At 28.2% G+C, this 25,013-nt stretch overlaps 1 protein-coding gene across 8 annotated transcripts in view; it reads left to right on the top strand.

The window, feature by feature from the left end:
* The first annotated feature begins 1,103 nt into the window (after positions 1–1,103).
* Positions 1,104–25,013, top strand: part of LOC106683105 (transcription factor E2F3) — a 35,645-nt gene continuing 11,735 nt past the window's right edge. Inside the window, exons 1-10 of one of the 8 annotated variants that reach the window (XM_024361513.2) lie at positions 1,105–1,337; positions 1,444–1,637; positions 6,373–6,460; positions 10,240–10,367; positions 17,474–17,579; positions 19,434–19,635; positions 19,873–19,970; positions 20,567–20,724; positions 20,836–20,973; positions 22,189–22,312. In XM_024361513.2, coding sequence (XP_024217281.1) covers positions 6,373–6,460; positions 10,240–10,367; positions 17,474–17,579; positions 19,434–19,635; positions 19,873–19,970; positions 20,567–20,724; positions 20,836–20,973; positions 22,189–22,312 — 1,042 coding nt within the window. In that variant the 5' untranslated portion in view covers positions 1,105–1,337; positions 1,444–1,637. Of the gene's footprint in view, positions 1,638–1,823; positions 1,843–6,372; positions 6,461–10,239; positions 10,368–14,338; positions 14,430–15,666; positions 15,733–16,688; positions 16,749–17,473; positions 17,580–19,433; positions 19,636–19,872; positions 19,971–20,566; positions 20,725–20,835; positions 20,974–22,188; positions 22,313–25,013 lie in introns of those variants that run through there. The other 7 variants (XM_024361514.2, XM_024361515.2, XM_024361512.2 and 4 more) reach the window with 7 other exon arrangements.

Here is a 25,013-nt window from a genome sequence, read left to right on the forward strand (position 1 = left end):
AAAAATAATTAACTGGCATAATTATTAAGGTTAACCACTCTCTAACTTAGGATTAGGATCTATTATATTAAAAAATAATTAACTGGCATAATTATCCTTATGTAAACAAAATTACATTATAACCAATAAAGTTAAATAGACAGCCTGAGTTGGGTAAAATTTATTTGTGATGAAACTAAAGTTAAAATTGTCAGGGATACAACTTCATTTAAGTATATATATTAATGGTTTAGTAACAAATAAATATTATATTCAGGACAATTTTAACTATAATTAAGTTGAAACTAATTTTAGCCCAAAGTTAGATATAAACATCTCAAATGCAAGAATGTAATAAATTCATGAATAAATTTTAATAACTGTGGCTTAATTTAGACTTGGATTAACTTAATTTAGATTTACAGATAAATACATGTATGAGTCAATATCAACTAAAATTCTAAAGTTTTTAAAAAATAATGAGTGCCAATTGTAATACAACACCCAACTAAATATTTTCTGTATTAAAACAGGTCAACATGAGCGAAGATCAAGAGCCGAAAACTTATGCAGAAAGGATCTGCCAATTTTGTGATCCATGGCAGAAATGTTTGCTATATGCAGTGCCTATATTAATTGCTTTACCCTATTTGATCAGAAGAATAAGATGTCCAGCATCCTGTTACAAACCAAATAAATGTTTTAAGCCGCCACCAGGATGTTGCAAATGTGAAGAGCCCCCCAAACCTCCCTGTTGTAGGCCTACTTAAAAGCTTTCATGAGATAATTACCTGTCAATACTTAAATGAGCATCATAAATTGAACAATAAATCTACTGTGAAGTACTAAGGAATTTCTTTCTTTTTAATGATATGAAATTCACTAAACAACAACACAAAACTTCATGGATTTCTCAGTCAAAAAAATAAATAATTTCAAAATTAGAAGAAATAACCATATCTTAAAATTTTATGATTTAATGTAACAGTGATTCTACCTCCCAACCATGTGATTAGTTTTCTGCGCGCTTCTGGAGCTACATCAGCGCGTTCTAATGTAGTTTTTGATAAGTAAGAGTTACTACATTACAAAGAGATATAAATTTATCATTGCTGTTTGTTTTGTTTAAACCGTTAGAAGTGCTGGAATTTACAACTTAATAGGAAAGTAACTATTTAATATACCTTAATTTTTGAATGCGAAGTATTTGTGAGCTTTTACTATTGTCTACAAGCTTTATATAATCAAAACTTCCCGATGGACTAGAAGATTCAAACTTTGGCGGTAGGTGATTAAGATGCTTGAAGCAGCTGCTAGTTTCTGGTTAGATGGCCGTCAGCAAAGCATTTTGAAAGCTTGTATGTGGCAAGCGTTAGTTTGTTGATTGTTTTTAGTTATTTTTTTATCTTCAATGAATACATGTTTGAATATATTATGACATAGTGAACTTTGCTAATTTTTCAGCGTGTCTGTGAGTCAGTTTTATAGCTATGCGGTGACCTACCGTTTTCTTTACTAAGAACATTCGCACACTTGCAACAAAAGGCATACTCTAGGGTAGTAATGTCGGCTTTAAGGGTGAGCAGCATGTAGTTCATCAACTATACCTCTATTCCAGCAAATTTGGATTTGTTGGAGCCCTTTGAGAATTTGAAAGAGTAAGTAAGGAAAACTTCCTGAACTTGTAAATAAAACTTCTGTATTGCAAATTTATAACTTTCTGTTATCTACTCTCAAAATTATTTATAAATTCGATGATGTATTGTTAAGGTCTCTATTCATCATAACCTGTTCCTGCTATGATTTGGAAATAAATCAAACTAAATGGTTTAGGCATCATTAGGTTGGAGATGCTTACTTTTAGTATGTACTTTCGACCTTTATTTTTTTGTTTAATAGTTTAAACCTGCTTAGTTTATTATGTTTGAATTATCATTACCTTATTTTCAATATTATTTCATAGAAGCTTGGTTACAACCTCTATCTTGATCTTTAAAGAAGTATCTTTCCATGCTGCATTCTGACCAAATTTTAAATGTTACCATTGCTTCTTTGTTTTTTTTTATCCCAAAGTAAATCTAGATTGAATATCACCATTCTAATTTCAACCAAAATTATTAATATCCAGTCATTCTTTAGTGTGTGCATTGTTGGGATTTATATGTTTTTAAACTGTGGCAGTGGCTTGATTTATTAAAAGGCACATTTTTTTTTTTTTCCTGTACTTATCTATCATCAATATGGGCTATTTGGCTTGTTTTTATGATTGACTATGAATTCTCTATTATCTCATTACCCTATAAACCTGCCCTCATTAAAAGATAATAATTCTCTGCTAGCTTTTTAACTGTTTTTATTTTGGCACTATCTGCATTTCAAGTAGGTTTAATTAATTATCCAAAACTTTTCTCTAGGTTATGTTACTGTTTACAATGAATGAAAATACAGCTTTAAGTAGTATACATTTCAAATGATAACTTATTTTTTACTTAATGTACTATTAAATATTTTATTGAATTTGGATGGTTTACTGAAAGATTGTATTCCCTGTTATATAGTACCATAAATAATCTGTGGAGATAAATGTCTGCTCTAGGGGGGAAAAATCTTTAGGTGACATATGTTCTCAATAACTTATGCAGATTTTAATTGCTCTGAAGTGAGCTACAATATTTGGGCTATTTAATTCAAATACCTTGGGAAGTTATATCCAATCCAACAGAATCACTTTTTTTTTATTTATTTATCAGATGTTATCCATGAGGTGAATAACATTACTTTAAAATTCTGAATCTGTTTTTTATTTTACATGCTACATTCAAGTTTATGAATTGTAAGGAGCTTACTGTAATTTGAAACTAATTAATTTTTAGCATTTTACTAATTGCACTGCTCATTTTCCTGTAAGTTTGTTTAAACCTGGTTGAAAAATACTCCATTGTTCATGAAATCAGTGACAAATGTTTGTTATGATAATCATTATATTATCATAATGATAAACAATTGTTATTCAGTCTTTATTACAGAACTATTCTGTTAATAAAAAAAAATTTCTGTTTCTTTACTTTTATTGTATTTCAAATAAGTTACTGGCATAGGGATCTTAGGAAGTCAAAAATGTTAACTTATTTTTTATGAGTTATTATACTGTTGTTATGTAGGCCATTTCTTAGTATCTTATGAACCATTAAGTTAGTGATTTAGAAGTACTGGTTAAAATCATAGTAACTTTATGTTAAAGACAAATCCCTCCATATGAACCATATATATATATATATATATATTTCTCATACTATCAAAGTTATAAAGAAATTAGTATTTTCTAATGGGCAACTATAATATGAACATAAATTAATAGTTTTTAAGTGCCCTAAGTAATGTTATTGATAAGGTCTTTCATATACTGATTTATGACTAAATAAACAATTAAAACACGTCAGTCTAGACTTAAATTCTGAATAAAAATAATTTGTATTCAGTTTTTCTTTTCAAGGACCGACCCTTATGCACAAATTAAATAATGAAAGATAATTTTTACTCCTAAAGAATAATAAGATGGTTTCTTATTGTTTATTTTCTGCAGAATTCAAATTTATTTGATTTAGTTCTGCTTACATGCATGTGAATTGTAAGATGGTAAATTTTGTAATTGTGTTCGTAAACTTTCACAGTTCATAATATTTGTGCTAAAAATAAATCTTATTTTACAAAAATTTAAACATACACTTAAATTACCATTAGCATTATTGTTAATGCAGTATATTAATAAATTTTAAACCCCTAAACTTATTTGGATTCCTCATTCACCTTGTTGGTTTTTAATGCATCTTCATTTTTGTTTTGTGAAGAAACAGATATGAGCCTTTAAGCAGCCTTTTGTATTCTATCTAGTTTTATAAATTTCTAAATTAAATTTATTTTCAATGATTTTTTCTTTTTCTTATTTATTAGCATGTTAATGCTGCCAAATCCAATATAGTCACAAGGCTAGAAAGGGATGAAATTTATGTTATATTTTTTTATTATTATTTGGCTTAAGGAGAAACTGATATTTTATTTTAAATTTATTGATATTTTTTTTTTTAACTGTACATAATGTTCAATTTCTAAACATTCTGTAAATGTATCCTCTTATTTTCATTATTTATAGATGTGTTCAAAATAATAAACCAAATTGTTAATTTATTATGTTTTTATTTAATTTATATTCTTTCCATGATTTTAAACTAAAGAAAACTGGGTTATTCGCACACTTACTTTAAGTAATAGGTACCAAAGAAGAGATTTGTGAGCCATCAATTGAAAAAGTGATGTAAGTCTAAACTGAGTTTCATTAATTCAATAACAACGGGAAAGTGCGATAAAGTTTTTGGTTAGGGTTACTCTTTTGTTGATACTAGTCAGTCTCAAGTAAATCTAAAACATTTTAAGTTAATTCATTCAGTAATGATTAATTATTTATTCTGAAAATTAAGTGTGATGAGAAATGAATGACTTACATTACTTCTGTACTTACATTCTTCTTACTTTTTGTGATTCATATCATGGGCCAACCTACATTTAAAAAGAATTTGCCACTTTCATTTAAACTAGGTTTATTTCATTGGGTTGTAGTTTATATATGGTTCATAATATTAAAGATTAATATTTTTTGCCAATCATCTGAAGATCTTAATTCTGTTGGAACGACAATGATTATTGTAGCTAATTCATCCACAACTAAACCTACTGTAAATATGTGATGTGTTGATCGAGTTTTGTTTTGCTATGTTTTTTTATTTCTACTTGTATCTGAATTCAATTTTCACTTCAGATCTGACCAAATTGTTAAATAATCAATAATTATAGATAATTTCATCTGATTCAGGCACAAGTAGATTACAAGAAATATCACTTTTACTTCCGACCTGACAATATTGTCAATCCATCCATTCAGATCTGTCATGAGCGCATGTCCCTAATTTAGGTCTCCATAGAAGTTTATGGCTAAGATCCACTGTTTATCAAAGAAAAGGGTTTACTATAATCCCTGTGTCTGAGTCATAATTTATTACTGAAGATCATATCTGTTTTCTTTCCAAGAAACAGTTTTATAGAAAGTTTTTTTATTGAGTAGTATCAAATAAATGCTAAAAAATAAAGAACTTTGCAACCATTTATTAAGATTATTTTTTAATATAGATTATCTAATAAATAATTGATTCACTGGTTATCCAGAAGAGAGTAGATTCATAGGACAATTTGTGTCATCAAACTTTTTTGAAGGGGCTTACTTTTTGTAGACAAATTATGGAGTTGTTTTTTAGTTTATATAAAAGGAGGGCAATACAATTTGTTGGAAGAGGATGTGTGCCATCACCTAGAAGGTGGGAGAAAGATGAAGACTCCTGGTTTACTCAATTTATCATTTTCACTAATTATTCAATTGATTAATTAGCTATTTTTTATTTTGCTATATCATTGTTAATTCTTAAAAATAATATAAATATAATAAAGTTTTTATACTTGAAAAAATATTCTTATCCATAGTTACTTCATATTAGAAATAAATTTTATCAAACTTCGGAATAATTATATATTTTAAGTAGTTTAAACATAATTTTAACATAAAGCTATGGATTTTTATCAATCACTACTTTAATACTTAACCTAAATGTAATACTATGAGGAGAAGATGGTCGTGGGAGCGTTCAGTGGAGGAAATTTATTAATATTACCATGTTCTATATTTTTATGTATTTTAAAAATATTTTCTCTGGTATTTCATTCTTCTTATTTGAAAAATTTCTTACATCAATCATATAAATTGATTTAAAATTTAAAAAATGAAAAAACAAATCATAAAAAAATTATCTTATGTAACTGTTACTTCCTTGATAACTATAGAAACTATTTCTAAAAACATTTGGTTATGAACACTCTTTGTGTTGAAATGACTTGAAATTTTATGAAAGTTATACATGTCAAGTAAATGTAAAGAAAATGATTGTCTTATATGGTTGATGCTTGATAGCAAATTCTTCAAGTTATTGCTTAGTCATTATCCATTGCCCTGGTATTGTGTGTAGGATTTTCTTTTCTTTTTGTTAATATATATATAAGTTGTTGATTCATAAATTTTGTTATGTAGACGTTTTATAGCTTTTTCTCTTCTTCTTAATTTATTTCTTGTTTAAATACTTATCGGATTTTTTATCAATGAACGGAGATATAAAAACTTTGTTTCTATATTGTTTAATATTTAAGATATACTAAACATATTTGGTTAAACGCATTCAAAGTAACTTTTCGCTATGGCCATTATAAAGAAGAAAAAACAGTTCATAATCATAAATCCATCTGTAAACATTTGATGACTAATTAGCGTGTATTTATTTATTTATTTTGTTCTAGATGTCCAAGGTCCAGCGATCTATCAAACTGGAAGATGAGGAGTATGACAATTTTCATTCTACCCCTGATATGAACAGTGCTAAATTCTGTAAGTAATTTCTAGCAAGTTGGTAGTTGTGTGAAGAATTTTTCCATTGATTTTATATCTTATATAAAGCTTTAAGAACACTTGCAAAGGGTTCTTTGTTCACCTGTACTCAATACTTCATGTTTATAGTTCTGTTTAGTTAGTAGGCACAGATTTTGGTAATTATTTTAACAATCCCAAAATAAATTGTACCAAAAATATAATTTTTAATGGGAGAAATTTTTAAAAACCATTTTCAAGTTTAAATCAGTTATATTACTTCTCTTGGCCTTGATATATTTTGGCTTTAATCGGCGACCATGTTAAGGAAAATAATATTTGGTATTTGAACTTGATTTATTAATATTCAAATTAAAATTAAGTTATGGACCATGTGGAAATTCATATCATAATTAAAAATAATTTTAATAATCTAAATGTTGCAATTGTGTTCTAACATGCCAATAATTAAATCTGGTATTACATTTTATTATCTAGTCAGTAGTTAGCAGAAGTTTTTATTTAGGATTCATTTAGAATTAATAATTGTATTTTCCCTTTTTGGCTAGCACTGTTATTATATTGAATCCAAACACAACTTAATGAATATATTTATGTGCTTGAAGTCTTGTTTCTTAAATTTTGCTTCTCATTAAGCCTTGCTAACTGAATTTCCTTAATTGTTTCCAATGAGTTTTCAACTATTGCTTTTTTAAACCCATAATTATTTTGTTATTTTTAGAAGAATATTCTTTTTTGTCTACTAAAGGATTAAGAATGCTTGAGTCTAGGATTAATTATAATTTTTTCTTGTTACCGAAACAAGACTAATGTTCTGGAAGATTATTGATTGACCGTGTGTAAAGATGAAAGGAATATGGTCCGGGTGCGGTCAAAAAAGAACAAAAAAATAGTAATGGAAGATTATTGATTGACCGTGTGTAAAGATGAAAGGAATATGGTCCGGGTGCGGTAAAAAAAAAACTCAAATAGTATATTTCTACTATTTGAGTTTTTTTTTTACCGCACCCAGACCATATTCCTTTCAAGAATAATGTTCATGTTTTTTATCATATTTGTAATTTTTTAATTGAATAGAAGTAAAATTGTGTTGATTTTAAATGGCTTCTTTTTCTCTCTCTTCCAAATGAAAAGTGCTTGCAATTATTTCTTTTGATTAGAATATTTTTTTAGTAGTGAGGTTAATCCATGAAAATGAACAAATTGTTTTTCTAATTAGCTTTAAAATCATGGATTTAAAAGAACATTATTTTGGCATGCATTCTCTTTGGAATATTTTTTCTATGATTCGGTTCTTATGTTCTCGTTTAGTGGATCTGTCAGTTCAGTGCACCTCTCCAGCTCCTCTTAAGAGTATGAAGATTGAAATTTGTTTTTTGGCATGAATATGTTTGAAATTTGTTTTTTGGCAGGAATATGTTGTGGACATTGTTTTAGGTTTTCTCAGGATGATAATGGCCATACTGTGACCAGCACTCAAAGCTTTAACCATATATCTTATAATTCACATTGTTTTGAAATGGCAAGTAACATCAAAATCTCTCATCTAGATACATGAAGGAATTTTCATCAAAATTCAACTACAAATTAAAACCAGCTTAGTTTTGACCATAACAAAGACTTAGTTTATTACCTTTAGTTAAGATCAGAGCTTGGAGAGGGTTCTTGGTTGTGGAAGTCTGACAAACTCCAGAGGATCCCAAATCAGTGAATTTGATGTAATCTGAGAGTAGTGGGTGGTTAACGTACTCTTGTGCCCAGTTTTTAGGAAGTGGGTTATTTTAGCCGTGTCTTCATAACTAAAAACTATAATAACAAAGATGTTTATTGTTAGATTTTTTGTCTCATATGGGTCTTATAAGACTGTTTGAATGAAAAATCCAATTCAGATTCGCCTCTCATCACATTTCATCCTCTTTTATTTATTTGTATATAGGGTACTAACAATATTGCTTGGATAAATAAATTAATTAATACTATATTTCGATCTCGATCTCAAATACTCCTAACTACATTTTTCATCTTAAATAAAGTTGTGAATGAATCTTTGAAGTTTGATGCATTCATGATCTTGTTAGTAGTTTTAAGAAACAAAAAAGTGGTTTGACTAGTGAATTTTCAACATTCCTTTTTTGTTTTTTAAAACTATCAAGTGATAATAAATGCATCCAGTTTCTAGATTCCCTCAAAACTTTCCTTTCGATAAGAATTGTAGTTAAGAAGTTTTGGGATTAAGGTCATGGTATGGATGATGACTGTTCCAAATTAAGAATGATGCTTAATGTAGATGTATATATATATGAATTAGAAAATTATATAAATGTATTTCTAGTCAAATCAATTAGAAATTATATATCATGCAGTAATATGACAGGAACTTGACTTCCATAAGCAGGTCTTAACTTATTGACAAACCACGTATCTTATTGAATAACAGAAAATCATGAAAGGAATAAGGATATTTCTTACAAAACCTTTTAAAATTGACAGTGTCTAAATCCATTGCCAATACATAGAAGTCGCTAGACTAGAGCAGTCACTAAATCAAAAATTGGATCCTGTGTAGATTCCAAAAACATATGATTTCATATATCATAAGACCTAAGTAGAAGTAATTCATAATGTACTTAACAGAAAGACCATATTGTTCGCCTTGTCAAACATCTCAAATCAAATTTTGTGTGTGCTTAGGTTTTCTGTTATTTTAGCTCCATTCTATAAACAAAACAGTACTTTCAACATCTTGATTTTGGATTTTTGTACAAAATATTAACTTATTGCCTTTGATATTCTTATTTAGCTACTCATAATAATGCAATTGACACTTGCCTCATGCTTGTATCATCTAGGGTCCCACTCAATGACACTTGACCACAGACTAATATGTCTTATTTGTTTAATGATTTTCTATTATTTACTAATGAGATAATACCTTTATGCTTATGGAAAATCAAGTATCTAACAAGTATTACCAACCAAAAAAATTACAAATTAAAGAAAAAATAAGGTACCTCTTTTAGTTTAAGAGCCATATATGAACATAGTGGATATTGCTTTCTGTCTGTACCACAAATAAACCAAGTTTAAATTAATTAAACTTAATATACCAGTCAATTTTTGCCCAACTTGAAAATATGGGTCATCTAAGAAGCACCTTTTAATAGCAGTCATCATTTCTTATTTCTGTACAATTTCTTTCTTTCTCTGAAGTATTTATGGATTTCTTCTTTTCTTACTTTCCACCTTATTTGGTTTACTTCTGACTGATTTATTTAATTTCTTCTTCTTTTTGTATTTGTTGTTGTCCTATTAATATTTTTCTCTAATCTTGCTCTATAAAATGTACTTACTTTGCATCATTGTTTTCCTTCTCCTCTTGAAGTATTCGACAAAATATTGACAGTTTAAAAATATTTTTCTGTTACTAACTGCACCGAAAATTTGTTTTAAAATACTTATTTTAAATTATTTTTTTAAGGGTAATTATAACTTGCCAAAAAAAAATTAAATAAATAAAAATCTTTCTTCTTGCTACATAATTTATTTTTGTATTTGAATTTTGTAAATGCTTATTTAGATATATTGTAAGTAAATACTGACCTCCTAACCTAAAATCTTGAAAGATTTTCTTCTTTAATAACAACTTTCTTTTAAAATAATCATGATTAATTATTTTTTATGTTTTTCGCTAATCATAAAATTAATATGTAGCAAACAGAAATGAATAACTTTAAAAAAAGTTTTGGGATACTTAAGTAAATACAGTTAATTATGTTTAGCATCACCATGCAAAATAGAAATGATAGACAACGCTGTGGTGACATCACCTTTTCATCTTCTCGATCACGGCTACGGCAGAACTCCTCAAAGCCAACCTCAAAGACAAATGTCCAACGCTCGCACGCAGGTTAATAAATTTTTCTTTTCTGTAATATAAATTTGTTCTACTTAAATTCTAAGTCCATTAAACTACTGTAATATCTCTTAGTCTTATATAAATAATATCAATGATTAATACAACATGTGGACTTAAGTTTTAATCTTTGATTATTATTATTGATCTTCTTTTTTTACTAATATTAATTTCGTTATTGTATGGATGATCTCATCTAGTTTTAATAAAATTTGTGGGTTGTGTTCCTTGGGACTGAAGGCTCTTTTTGTTCTGTTGTTTTATTTTAGTATATATTTTTTCCTTTCCAAGTTTTTTCTGTCTTATATGGCCAAATAATCTTTTTTAACTAGAAGGTTGGACTTAATTTCATTGAGTTACATTTCTTTCCTTTTCCTGCTGTTGCTGTCTTAAACTTTCAAGTTGGGTTATACTTTTTTTTCCTTCTCTAATAATTAATCTATACTGGAGGATCAGTATGATTGTTTTATAGCCTAGACTGACTATTTAATATTTCTTTTCTCTCTGTTTGCATCTTGTAATCACACTCCTCTGAAATAATTTTCTCTCTCTCTCATCACTGGTTCCGATATTTTGGTGCTGTAAATCAGTGTTATTGTTATTTTTTCATATAAAAGTAGCTCTAGTTATTTTTAAATGCACATTTTACTCATCTTTTTTTTTTTTACATAATTTCAATATGTATGCATCTGTATTTTGTATTCATTCGTATTTAAAGTTGTTATTTTTCTACAGTTCAGAGTAAATATTAATTGAAGGCTTAAAAGAACAGAAATATTGCTTAGGCTGGTCTCCCAATCATTTTGTATTGTAAAACCATTTGTTTTTTCTGATGAAACTTGCTTTGAAAGTCAACATTTTGCTATAACATATTCATGTTTTCAACCAGTTTAAAATTTTTAGAGTAGATGTTAAAAGAACTGTTCGAAACGATCAATCTTTATGATTAGTTATCATTCTGAATTTCTTCTTGTATTTGAAGATCCAGTTCTAGAATTGTTGAAAGGAGTTTTTAATGAGTATAAGTTGGTACAATTTGTTTATTGAAGTCTCTATATTTTTTAATTCATCTCATCAATTTACTATTATCTCAGGAATCATGAAAAAAATTACTATTAAAATTTTTCTTACATTTAAAAAAAAACTTTTTATTCCCTTAATCGTAAATAGTATATTATATGCCTTTAATAGATCTTTTCTATAATTTACTCTAAGACTGATACCATTTTTGGACTGAATAAGTGTACGCCCATCTACATCTATAAATGCTTTTATGAAATGACAAGAAAAAAAAAAAATTTGATCTCTTCAATACATTCTCCTTATTTAGATTTTGATTGCTACTTCTTATAAAAAATATTATTTCTAATAATTCCATTATCATTAGTTCTGTTATGAAGGATCTCTTGTTGACGGTTACACATAACTAAACCGTTTAAATTTACAAAGAAATTAGTTGACAAGTTATTGAGAAAATATTTTATTATTTCAGAAATTATTTTGGTTAATCAGTTTTTATTAGTTAACATGGATACTGTCATGTAATTTTCAATAATTTGGTTAATTTATCAAATACAGGAATATTAATTCCATTCAGAGGTAATAGGAAAGTGTTTTGGTCATAGCTGAGGATAATATTTGAGCTCTTTGAAATAGGCCCAAAAAGTTTTTTTTTTTTTTTAAATAAACTTAATAATGGTTATCCTCTAATCCATAAAAAAGTCAGGTACTCACTACATAATAACAGGGTAGCCAGGGACACTCAGGCTCTACAGAGCATTAAGTCTCTCATTAACGCAGTGGAAAGAAAGCATAATAAAATAAATTATAACTATTTAGTCAGTATCAGAACACAGACACATGGACTTGCTCATACTTAGTGTACAAGACCATATTAAAACATCACACGGTATTTCATGACAAACTTTATTACTACCTCAACAACACATACTGAAGACTAAAAAGGAGCTGGATGAGGGATCTCCTTAGTTAACTGAATTAACAGGTAGAGGAGGAGGTAAGGTGGTTATCGGTCGCTATTATGCCACTCTTGCTATTCATTGGTTGCCTTCAATCTCAAGAGATATTTTAATTTAGAAATAAAGTTTTAAAAAATTATGACTCATCACCAGAGAAAATTAAATTCACCAATTATAATTAATCTAGTTTTATCCTTAAAATGATATTTTTTCTAGAAACTGATAATTGGTAATTGAGTAATATAATTTAATCTTAATAATTGATTTAAAGATTTGCCATAGTTTTTATACAATTCTTGCAATAAACCAGCTTATTTATTATTGAAGTTTGAATTATTAAGCCAAATAAAGTTCTAGAAGACATTTTTATCTCGTCATATGTTTTAAGAATTCATATATTTAGAAAGTATTCGATATTAAAAAGAAGTGATTGTTCTGTTGGTTATTAGAAAAATTTCTATTACAAAAAAAAATATGGCAGTGTTGCTTAGTCAATTTCAAAATGTATAATTATTATTACTGTTTGAGAATCAATCCATACTAGAACTTATTTTTTTATTTTTATATACTAAATATATAAATAATTTTCTAAAAGTTGGAAGACAGTCTGTGTGGCAGCCAATAAAGGTATCAAAATAGTAAAAGAAAACTATTCATTGTTAACCAAATTTTTGTCCCACTTTACGGGGCTTCGTCAAGGCTGTCAGATTGAAACAGAGATGTCCTTTATTTTTTAGCCCTGCAAGGTGGGGCAAAAAACATTAGTTAAGAATAAATAGTTTTCTTTTATTATTTTGATACCTCCATTGACCGCCTCCCGGATTATCTTCCTACAATCTACTTCATACAGTCAACTATCTTCTTCCAATAATTTACTAGTTAAAGTATTACTTATTTTCTCTTGTTTTATCAATATCACTCTTAAAATTGATGGTTTCTCAAGATAGCAGCTTGTTTCAACAGATAGGCGATAAAACGATTTTATATGAAGTAGATATGGTTTACCTGAAAGATTATTGGAATAATGACAAGCAATCAGCCATAAGTCACCCCATTCCATCTTATAAATCCTTCGCTTAATTAAAAGTTTCATAAATTAAAACTAATATGAAGATATAACAATTATATGTAAGACTAGTTTAAGTATTCATTAATTATAGGTACAACAAAAGCAGTCCTTGGCCAGCTCCACCACCTCTTCCCCAGTCCTCCCTGTCAATAGTTGGCCTGGTGGACTCCCCTGTTTTCTTCAGATCCTCGGGGATGCTGTCCTTCCATCTTTCCTTTGGTCTTCCATAAGGCCTTACTCCATAGGGGTTTCCACTTTACAATCTTCTGACTATACTCTTCTAACCCATTCTCATTATACGGTTCAGCAACCTTATTTGTTGTTCTCTTACGAATGTGTTGAGAATTCTTGATAAAGTGTGAACAGTTCTTTATTTTTTCTCAGTGTAACGAACCATTCTCTTCTACTGGTCCATGAACTTGTTTTCCCTTCAAGCCTGTCAATACGTTCTGCTGATGCTTTACACAATGTCCAGGTTTTGGATGCATAGATTAAGAGGGGTGAGGCAAGATTTTTACCTTGAATGTATCTTATTTTTTAGTTTTATATAGTTACTATAAATCATTGTTTTGTTATTTCCTAATTTTTAAAATTTAATAAAAGTTAAATGTACGGCAATTCACAGAGGTTCATTTAAAGGAAAAGATGACACTAACATTTCGTGCTTTGAATTTTTTTTTTATTTAATAAATTTTGTGCTTGAATGATTCATATATTTATTGTTATTTATTTCTATAGAATAATGTTAATCGTTATTAAAAGTTAAAAGTTTGGCGACTAAAAGTGTTATTATTACTTCTCACTTAGCCATTTATGGGCCATAATATACTCCCGGATTGTTGTACCTTGATTTAAAATTTTAAAAAATTTAAAACTATTTTTGTTGATCCCTGCAGTCATTTATTAAATGGTCCCAGGTTCGTGGTGTGGTGTCACTTGAGGAGCTAGGGTTGTCTTCTATCTTGAACTGCTGCGGATCTGTTTTTGTCTTGACCTTTGAACATTTGGGTAAGTTGAATATTTTTATTGATATGGCCTGAAGCAAATGATTTTTTTTTTCAGTTTTTTTTTTTTAATTCTTGGTGAAAATTATTTTGTTGACTATTCCCATTGCCTTCCCATTTTCTGTTCGTTTCATTTTTTATTTTAAAAATTTTTTTCATTTTCAAGTGGACCAGGGTCTTATATTTAGATTCCTACCAGTTGGATTCCTTTGCCATTTTTATTTCTCATTAACCACTGCAATAAAGATTATCTCATAATCTGTGTTCACAGTGTCCATTCTATTTCTGCTAGCCTAGGTTCAGCGGATTCTTAGGTTCGGTACTATCTCCTTTTGTCAGTTTTTTGTTGCACCTTAGCAGGTTCATTATGGATTGTTTTTATTTTTTCCTTCAGTATTCTTAATTCGCTGTCAACAAAAACGGTTACTGAATGGTTTGTATAAATATTCTAATAATGTATTAGCTCTCATCAATTCAGTCAAACCTTTTTAAGGTTAAGCATAAATAATTGAAAAATATTCCTCGTAAAAAATGTTTATATATGTCAAGTATTGCATTTCAAAACCAGCCAAGTCCATTTTCCAATTTTTTTTTTTTTTTTAATTTAAATAACACATGATTTTTGGAATCACTTGGTATTGGAATAACTTATTTTACCTCATGATAATTTAGTACCAAAATTGTCTAATAAAAAAATTTTAAAATATACTGGGCTGGTTTTTTTTTTCACGTATATTAATAAATTAAATTAAAATTATTAAAGTTATCATTTATTGGAAATCTTTACAAATCAATTTTGACTTTGTTGGGAATGGACATGTAGTATGGAGTAGTTCGTTTCTGCTATATTTGTCATGAAATTTTTTGATATTATAAAAAAATTTAAATCTGTACCGCTACAACACATGAGGGGTCCAGAGATGAGTGTTGTGGGTGAGCTCTGTTATTACATACTATTTCGGTGGACCAGAATGGAGTAGAGCGATATTAGTTACCCTGCTTATGGTTATCTATATCAACATTAAGCATCTAACCCTCATAACCAATTACCTCTTTTTTAGACATTCGACTATACTCTGAAAACTTTTTGTTTAAAACTAATGATGTGATATATCTTGTCTTTCTGGATTCGATACCCTTTCCGGCTTCTCTAAGCTTTTATGGAGAGAGAAAACTTGGAATTTTATAATATCAATAGAGCATATGTTTTAATTATTAAAGAAAATTATATTATATTCATTCATGTTTTGATAATTATGTTTTATTACAACAAAGAACAATTAAAAATTAATATTTCTCTTATAAAGGTAAGACTAAAAGCATTGAACTTTCTTAATATTTTGTATCTACAATCACTCTGGTAGTAATTGAAATGTCTTTTTTTCATAATTATAAACTAATTTTTATTAATAAACCCCGTTTTTACTTAAGACTTGTAACATGAGCCATGTCCATATTTTGTTTTACTTGAAGCTACAGGGTGAATATCTGTAGCTCGGAGGGATACAACACTATGTCCAGTAGTACTTCACATGCTTCAGAAGGATAAAACACCAAGGTGTTCTATCCCTCTAAATGAAAGTGGACTTGGTGTTGTTTTAAAACATGCTATATCCGGTTCTAACTGGTTTTGGACATAGTGCTCTATTCCTCTAAGAAATATGAGAAAAGCTGATTTTAACTCTGTAATAAAGTCAATATGGAAAAAAATGGACATAGTGTTGTATCCCTCCGAGGTACAGATATAATGCCTGCAATGGTTTAAAACTCCAAAGCCTCTACTAAAGTGGGCATTTCTAGTCAGGACTGTTCTCATGTTTGATCTCTCCTGGCAGAAGGTATAAAATATAAAATGCATTTATCCATCAATATGAACTTTTACAAAATTTCAAATCCTTGAAAGTTATTTCCTCTGGGATTTCTTTGACGTAGAAATATTTTAAATATAAAAAAAAAAATTATATTACATATCTAGAATCAAATGAAGTTAAAAATAAAAATAAAACCTCATTTTAAAACTTTATACTATTCCATCAATTAATAAGTGAATTTTGTATTTACTTTCATAGTAATTAGAGGACATAATATTATGCAGTTCATTGAGAATCTAATACTTGTCTCCTTATATTGAGACAAGAACAGTAATAACAGCTTAACCTAAAATATTCTTAAGAAAGCTGAATATACTTAGTACTGTAGATAATAGCACATTAAACTGAACTATGAGATATTTACTTAGTAAACTTAATCATATATTATAAAGTTGCAGAGATTAAAATTGGTGTTACAAGTTTATGTCTTTGGAATAGGCTTAACAATGGATGTAAGTATAACTTAAGTGGTATCATATTTAAGTCGAGCTCCATTCAGGGCCAGCTCTATCTTATTTTGTGGTATTCAGAGTTGCTAATCCTTTTTGTTATTTTTAAAACATTACAACATATTTTGTATTGTTAAGAAAACGTTATTGATGAATATATGTACTCATGTTTAATGTAATATCGCTGGTCCAAAAGAATAATGACACAACATTAAAAGTTTTTGAAATTGACTTTATTGTGTCGGTGAACTCAAAAATCCATTTTCATTCACTAGATGTCTGTGAGTATAATTATATCAATTTTCAAACATCTAGTAAATGAACTTTTGAGCTTGCCAATACAATTTCACAAAATTTTATTGTTGCGTCAATGTTCTCCCGGAGCAGCAATATTTTGAAAAAATGCTAGTTTCAAGTGTTAGTGTTAACATGTTTAAGATCTGCAAAGAGATAATGATTCATTTTGATAAATGTTATCATTATTTTATTTGTACATTTTAATGTAGTAGTGCTTATGAGTTAAAAGAATCAATGAGTTTAGATTCAAGAACTTCATTATTAACTGCTCTAAATTATCTTTTGACCATATTATTGAATCTTACCATTTTTATTTGTTTTCTGCCCTGATCAATTTATTTATTTTATCTTTTAATAGTTTTACATATTATATAGCATGCTTTTATAAATTCAAAAAACTTTTTTGATTTATTTTAATTTATATGCCTTAGGCTGTCAAAAGAAAGTTAAATATGGAGACATCGGGTGACGAAGAAATGGGATTTAAAACACCAAAATCAAGAAAAAAAAATAATTCTTTAGTGAGAACGCCTAGAGGTTTGTTTTAATTTTATTTTCTTAATACTGAAACTAGGGAAGCTTTGTATTCATGCTGGAAATAAAAAAAATAAATCTCTGAATCTAAAATTTCAGTCTGATTTCATGTTTTGGATATCAAGAAACAAATTTGGTTTTATGTTTTTCTATATTCAAATTTATGTTGAGGCATAATCATTGCAGCCATTAATCTCATTTTGATAAAATTTTCTGGGGCTGTGTGAGTTTGTACCTATATATGACCTATCTATCTAGTCACATATCCATGTTATCAGGTTTTGTCATCTACTTTTACTTCTGCATAAGGAAACATATTTTCCTTAATACAAATACATTTTGAAAATATTAAGTCTAATGTGGTTCAAATTTGGAAAAAAGTTGGGTATTATCCATTATCGATTTTGTCAGATTCTTTCCTATACTTTCTTTTAACTATGCGAAAAAGTAACTTCTTGGATATATCAAACATTTAAATGTAAAATTGGATATACATATATATAACCAATCATCCCATATATTTTAATCGCAAACGTCAAAACACCTTTCTTGGAATATAGTTAAGTATTGAAAATTTCATAAAAAAATGATAATTTTCAGGAAATACAATTTTTTAAAAGGAAATAAAGAACTATTAAAAAAAAAATACTATAGTAAGGAAGTGGTACTGACCTATGTGCCCACCTCATATTTTCTTTGAAATGATAAGTGTTAGTTCATATTATATTCTTTCTCTGGAAGCAGAAAATGTGTAATTATCACATTTTCTAAATACTATTTGTCAGTCCAATACCTAGTATGATAATAATTTTTTTGGATAGACCTGTTGATAAAATATATCAGGAATGCTACTATTTAAATAAACATCAAAACATGGTTTATTTAATTTTGATATTCTGCTTAGCTAATGATATTCCCTGAAACATTATTACTAAATTATTTTGTAAATCATTGTAATTATTTATGCTACTTTACTGTTGTTTTTTTTTTATAAACCAACCTACCTTCCCAAAATGTTGCATAAATAAATGATAAATACTAGTTTGCCCTTGTAGACCAGTAAAATTAGATTGAAAAAGGGCTGTGCTCGGAAAAATTCCAGGTAAAGATTTTTTTTACCGTATTTTATAATAACTCAAAAACAAAACACTTTATTGGAGAATGATCAGTTTATAAAAATTATTGCGTTAAATTTTGCCTCAAATGACTGCCATAACATTAGAATTTGATCGTATTTCTAAAACGATATCTACTAAGTGCTTAATTTTTCTATTTTTTAGATTTTGCTCTTCAATCACAGCCTTACTATCAATCTTATCACAAAAGTATATAAAATGATAGTTGTAAAAACCTAACTAACTAGCTTTCTGATCGCAACTTTATTTTTTTTAAATAACTACTTTTATAAATTAAAGTCTATGTCATAAATGTAATACTGTAGTAAGTGTAAGCAAACAATAAACTCATCATTAATTCTGTTTAATGAAATAAAAAACAACATTTAATGATGAAATAACGATATTTATTTTGAAATTGTGAATTAATTTTGGAAGCTATATCTCAGGAATTATTAGATGTAGTTTTGAAACCTCCCACTTTTTCAAATAACTTTTATTAAAGTTCCAATAACAATTTAAGAATTGAAATTGAGATTAATCACTTTTTCATGAAATTTTCTATTTTTTTATTTTTCATCATCAAAATATATATATTACTCCTGAGAGTTGGAAAAGGGATTGGTACTACCAAATTATATATATTTACAATAGAACTTGCTCATGCCCTGATTTTTTTCCAAAAAGGATTTCTATTTATAAATATAAGCCAATCAAACTATTATTTATTTATTTTTTTCAGGTCCAACGCGTTATGATACATCTTTAGGCCTTCTTACAAAAAAATTTGTCAATTTGTTGCAAAGGTCTCCCAGAGGCATTGTTGACTTAAATTATGCTTCTCAACATTTGGATGTTCAGAAGCGAAGGATATATGATATCACAAATGTTCTTGAAGGTGTTGGTATTCTTGAGAAGCGTTCCAAAAATAATATACAATGGAGGTAATTATTTATCTCAATATATATGTATATATAGTTAACCGTAAGAATTGATATATATAGAAGATGGTCAGGGTTGCGGTCAAAAGTGAAACAAAAATAGTTTACAACTATTTATCTATTTATAACCTGACCATTTATCTCAATAATATGCATTTATATGTGTTTTAAAAACAACAATTTTTGTTTATAGTTTGATATCTATTATTATATTCAAATTTAATTTTTTTTTCTGCACAGGGGGGGTAGTTTCACCGAACCTCATACTGATGTTCAAAATGAAATTGAAAAATTAGAACAAGAAGAAAAGGATTTGGATGATCTTCTTAAAAAAGCAGGTTTGGAGTACTTGTGTTTAAAAAATTTGTTTTTATCCAACCATTAATGTAACATTTTCAATGTTGCTTCCAAACTTAGAATAAATGTTTATATAAACCATCCTCAGCATCCCTCCAAAAAAATAGATTTGGATCTTGATAGATTCATTTAAAATTAAAGTTTCCGGAGGGAGAGATTTTGAAAAAAATGTGGAGGCCATAAGCATGTTTAGACATGTTTATTGATGAACCAGAAACATAACCTAATGAAGATTGTGAAGTGTTGCTAAGGATTTTATCCACTTGTTTAAGGAGGGAAGTTGTTATAAAGAACAATAAGCGAAACAGCTGGCTGGAAACCTACTGTGCTGGCTAGCTTATAGCGAATGAGGTTCTTTCACATCAACATAAAAACATTCATAAAAGAATAAATCATTTAACTTTTTTCTTCAAAAGATTTTTTTTTTTTTTTAATTTTTATCCAAAGTACAGACTTATTTCTCCATTTTTCTCAAATTATTTAAAAGTATGTAGAATGACAAATTATATTAATATTTTTAGGTATTAAGATGCTTTATTTTATTTCTTTAATTCAAAAACTGAAAATGTCATTTCAGAGATGGATTTACAAACGTTGCTGAAAGACAATCAGTACGCTTATGTAAGTTATCAAGACCTGAGGAGCATTAAAAATTATAGCACGCAAACTGTTATGGTTATCAAGGCTCCTCCTGATGCTCATCTTGAAGTACCTACCCCCACTTCTAACTCGAGGGTAAAACAAAAATTTATATTTATACTATTTATTATATGTGTTTAATAGTTTCTCTTCTCCATTAAATTTAGACTGAATGAATTAAATATCTCGCTATTAATTTTATTTAAGGTTGAAATGATCCTCAAAACAGAAAGGGGTGAAATAGAAGTTTTCCTATGTCCTGATATAAAGAATTCCAAAGAAGACAGAAGTGATTCTGACAGTATATCAACACCCTCTACCTCAAGAGATTTTAATCCTACTCTTGTAAGTATTATGGAAATCTTTACTTCTAACGTAATTGGATCTTGGAAAAATATGAATTTTTCATGCATTGTTTTCCATACAATACTGTAGAGATAAGCACAGGGGCTTTGGATAACAGTACAGGAGAGTTTTTATTTTATTTTTCAAGTGTGCGTGAGTAAATTAAATGTGTATGTGGTTGTATCTTTATAATCACAATAATCCATTTGCGTTGATGACCAAAAGATTTTACCTCTTTAAACAAGTCTAAACTAACAAACAGGAGAGATTTTACCATCTATTTCTCATGTGTTATGGTTTTTGATTAATTTTAAAATACTGGTAGTACCAGCTGCACACTCAACATATAATCTCTATGAAGCAGTAACTTTCTTTTGCTAATTGGTTCTGTATTTTATTTTGGATAATGGATTTATCCAACAGAAGTAATGTATAAAATGTCAGATAAAAGTGCAGGGGCTTTCATATTAATGTTTTCTCATTGCTAAAAACTGCCTGACACTTTGATAACTTTTTTTTGGGTTTGTAAAGAAATTTAGTCACCTTTTAAATTATTGTTACACTCTGTTGAAAAGAATTTTTTTTTCTATTTCTCAAGGATTTGGGATTTGTGTTGTTTTTATTTAATTTTAAAATATTAGAGGTGACTTTTTTCTTTGTTTATCCTCTCCCTGGCAATTTTTATGTATAGGGAAGTTATCTTACAGGTAACTTATGTATTCTAACCTAAGTTTGGAAGGTCGAGTTTTCATTCTGTGGGACTGCCACAAAATTAAAGTCAACCTACCCAGGCCGGAATAACAACCTCTGCTAGAATGGTCTCAATATTTGGTGTGACTGCATACTCCTTTTGCTAATTGAATATTCCCTTTCTTGGAAAAGTGATTTGTCTGATAAATAAATATACTGAACCTACTATATATAAGAAAATAAAAGCTTTTAGATGGAGATAATTTGGACTTGCTCTATCCGAACATATGCTCAAGAATACTTTAAAGAAACTATGAAACCTTTTTGTTTAACCATGACAAATTAAAGTATGATTTTATATTAAGACCAAAAGTGCTAAAAGCTATAAAATGAAAGTTAAATTCTTGCTATCTCAATTTTTCAGAAAACATTTTAGTTTTTGAAAGTTTATGCTGTATTAATTTCTTAAATCAAATGTAACTGTTAGAATAATTGACTTCACTGATAAAATAATTTGTGTTTTAGGCAAATTCACCAGAGAAATGTAAAGTAAAGATGGAAAAAGATACTTCTAATTCTTTACTGTCCACCACTGCGGATGAATTTCAGCCATACCAGTTTCCAACAACTGATGATCACCATAGTTCTGGTAATGATTGGGCTTGGTTTTAATTAAAACTAAAGTATATGCTTAGCTTGCTACTTCACATTCTTCAATTTTTTTTATTTAATGCTTTAATAATCCACTTTTGCTTGTTAATTAAATCTTGTTCACTACCATTCATGACTGTTGTAATTTGTGAAAATTTCATTGATGAAATTTGTAAAAGTTTTTATTACCAATTATAGTTTGTAAATGATTCATTTTGTAATGAATGAATGTATATATATTTTTTTTTATAAACATGGTTTTTGAATTATTTTAATCTATGCAGATACATCTCTCAGAATGTTTATACATAAAGTTATTTATTTAAATATTTCAATTTATTACTCTTGCAGTTTTTCTTCTTTTATTGGGTATGCCATGTAATTAGAAATACCATTTCTTTACTCTCATTTATTTATTTTTATTGGAATTTTTTCCTTATATATACTGCCTTGGAATGTATGTAGTAGTAGCACTACTATACAATACCGCACTTATATTACCATTGCATTTTAGTTGACTAAAATTACCATAGAGTGGTAATGATGAATCAAATATAGGTTGGAATTTGTAATGCAATGTTACATTTTTATTTTTAGGATTATTCTTAATTAGGTGTTGACTACGTGTATATGTTTTTCAAATATTTTGAAATATGTTTTAATTATTTGTTATGTCTAAGTAAGTGTACCTGACATAAATGTAAGTAATTATTTTATATGCTTTAAATTCAGGATATTTTTATTTATGAGAAGTGTTATTAAAAACGGAAGATATTTTTCATGCTGTTACTCCTTCTAATAGTTGACATTTTTCTCCTCTTAACTTTTCCAAATGGATGAAGCTTGGAATATAGCGTCCGAAAGATCAGTTAGTGATCTGTTTAGTATCCTATCACAGACTGAGCTTTTGGATGTTGTATTTCCCTACTAAGCTCTGTCATCTTTGAAGACAACGTAGTAATTTAAATTTAATTCTATTATTATCACATTTAATAAAGAATATGTGATATATTCCATTGGTTGTAATATAAACATTAAAACCAGTTAAGAATGAACCTGGTATTGTAAAACTTTTTTTTTTCTTCAAATGTTAACTAATAATTTACATTATATAATTTTTTTATTTAGTTTATTAAAATATTTTATGTAACATATATATCATAAATACTTAATGTGATTTTGATATAAGGAAATTCAGCTGAACTTTGATCAAAATAGGATTCATTCCTGCATGTTTCAATTGGAATTCATTTCATAGCCAATTCATTCTGGTTGCAAAATCTCATTCAGATAAATATAGATATTCTAATTTTTTTCCCTTTGACCCCCTTGCCATACTAATAAAACTTCATGGCACAGTTATTCTTTAAGTGGTTGAATATATATGGGGGGAGAGCAACCCCAGTTTGGGAACTACTATCCTATGCTATAAAGTGAATTTTAGCAGTTTTCATCAGTTTAAATTTTTGTTTTCTACAGTATCCATTTGGAGAAATGGCACTGCTAGATTTTATCATGGAAAATTATGATTATCACTTTAAAGCCTTACATTATCTAAATCCTAATTTAATTAACTACGCTCAGGACTGCTTTACAAATTGTCAATTCCTTCTTTCTACATTTTTCATCATTTGTTCCTTTTTCCTGATTCTTCTTCTGTTAACCCTCTATTTGGATACTAGTTTTACCTTGCTAATTTCTATCTTTTTATTGTTTTTGTACCCTCCTGTGAAAATACAAATAATAATTAAGTGCAATATGATGTGAATGAGAGTAATGCTTCCTTCTGTTACCCAAAGGTATTTTAAGGGGCGTGGATGATGTCCACTGTAAGTGGAGTGTTGCAGGCGCCAAATGCGTGTCAGTAATATGATAAGCGGGTAGAGTCCGCTATACAAATAATAATTAAGTGCAATATGATTTGAATAGCAGTAATGCTTCCTTCTGTTACCCAAAGATATTTTAAGGGGCGTGGGTGATGTCTACTGTAAGTGGAGTGTCGCAGGTGCCAAATGCGCATCAGTAATATGATACCCTCTGGTAGGGTCCGCTTTGCTGGAAACTAATTTCTCTTTATTTTGGTTAAAATAAATATTGTGAAGAAATTTGGTTTCTATATATTTTATAGAAAGGCGTCCCTTTACTTATTTATTGTTTTTACTTTTCATCATACGAAATTCATCATCATTTTTGTAATAGATCAGTTGTTTCATGGAATAATATATTTTTTAATTTAAATCAAAGTATAAATTTTATTTATTTTTCACATTCAAGCTTGGATCTCTTATCATTAGTTAGATAAGGATTCAACAATATATTGTCAGTCTTGTATTGATCAGTATGTTATTTCATAATTTCCCTTTCATTGCTCCCAAACTCTTCAATCAGATACAGTGAAGTCTTTGTATAATGAATCTAAAGGGGTTTTGAAAAAATTTGTTATATTGATCTTTGTATGGAAGCAATTTCATTACAATAGAGTGCATATATTTATTTGGGTCAATATAATGCTTTTTTTTTTGTATGACATTTAACCACGTTGAAGTGATTTTTGAGAAATAATAAACATATCATAGTTGAAATATCTACATAGTATGTACACAATATTTAATAAACTATAAAATGTATGCTGCTTACTGAATAAATTACTGTACAAACTGAAATTACATGTACCCTCAAAAATATTCACATAAACCTAA

The sequence above is a fragment of the Halyomorpha halys genome, unplaced genomic scaffold (assembly GCF_000696795.3).
Source record: "Halyomorpha halys isolate HHAL.00 unplaced genomic scaffold, Hhal_1.1 Scaffold466.1, whole genome shotgun sequence".
In the NCBI taxonomy this organism is placed as follows: Eukaryota; Metazoa; Arthropoda; class Insecta; order Hemiptera; family Pentatomidae; genus Halyomorpha; species Halyomorpha halys.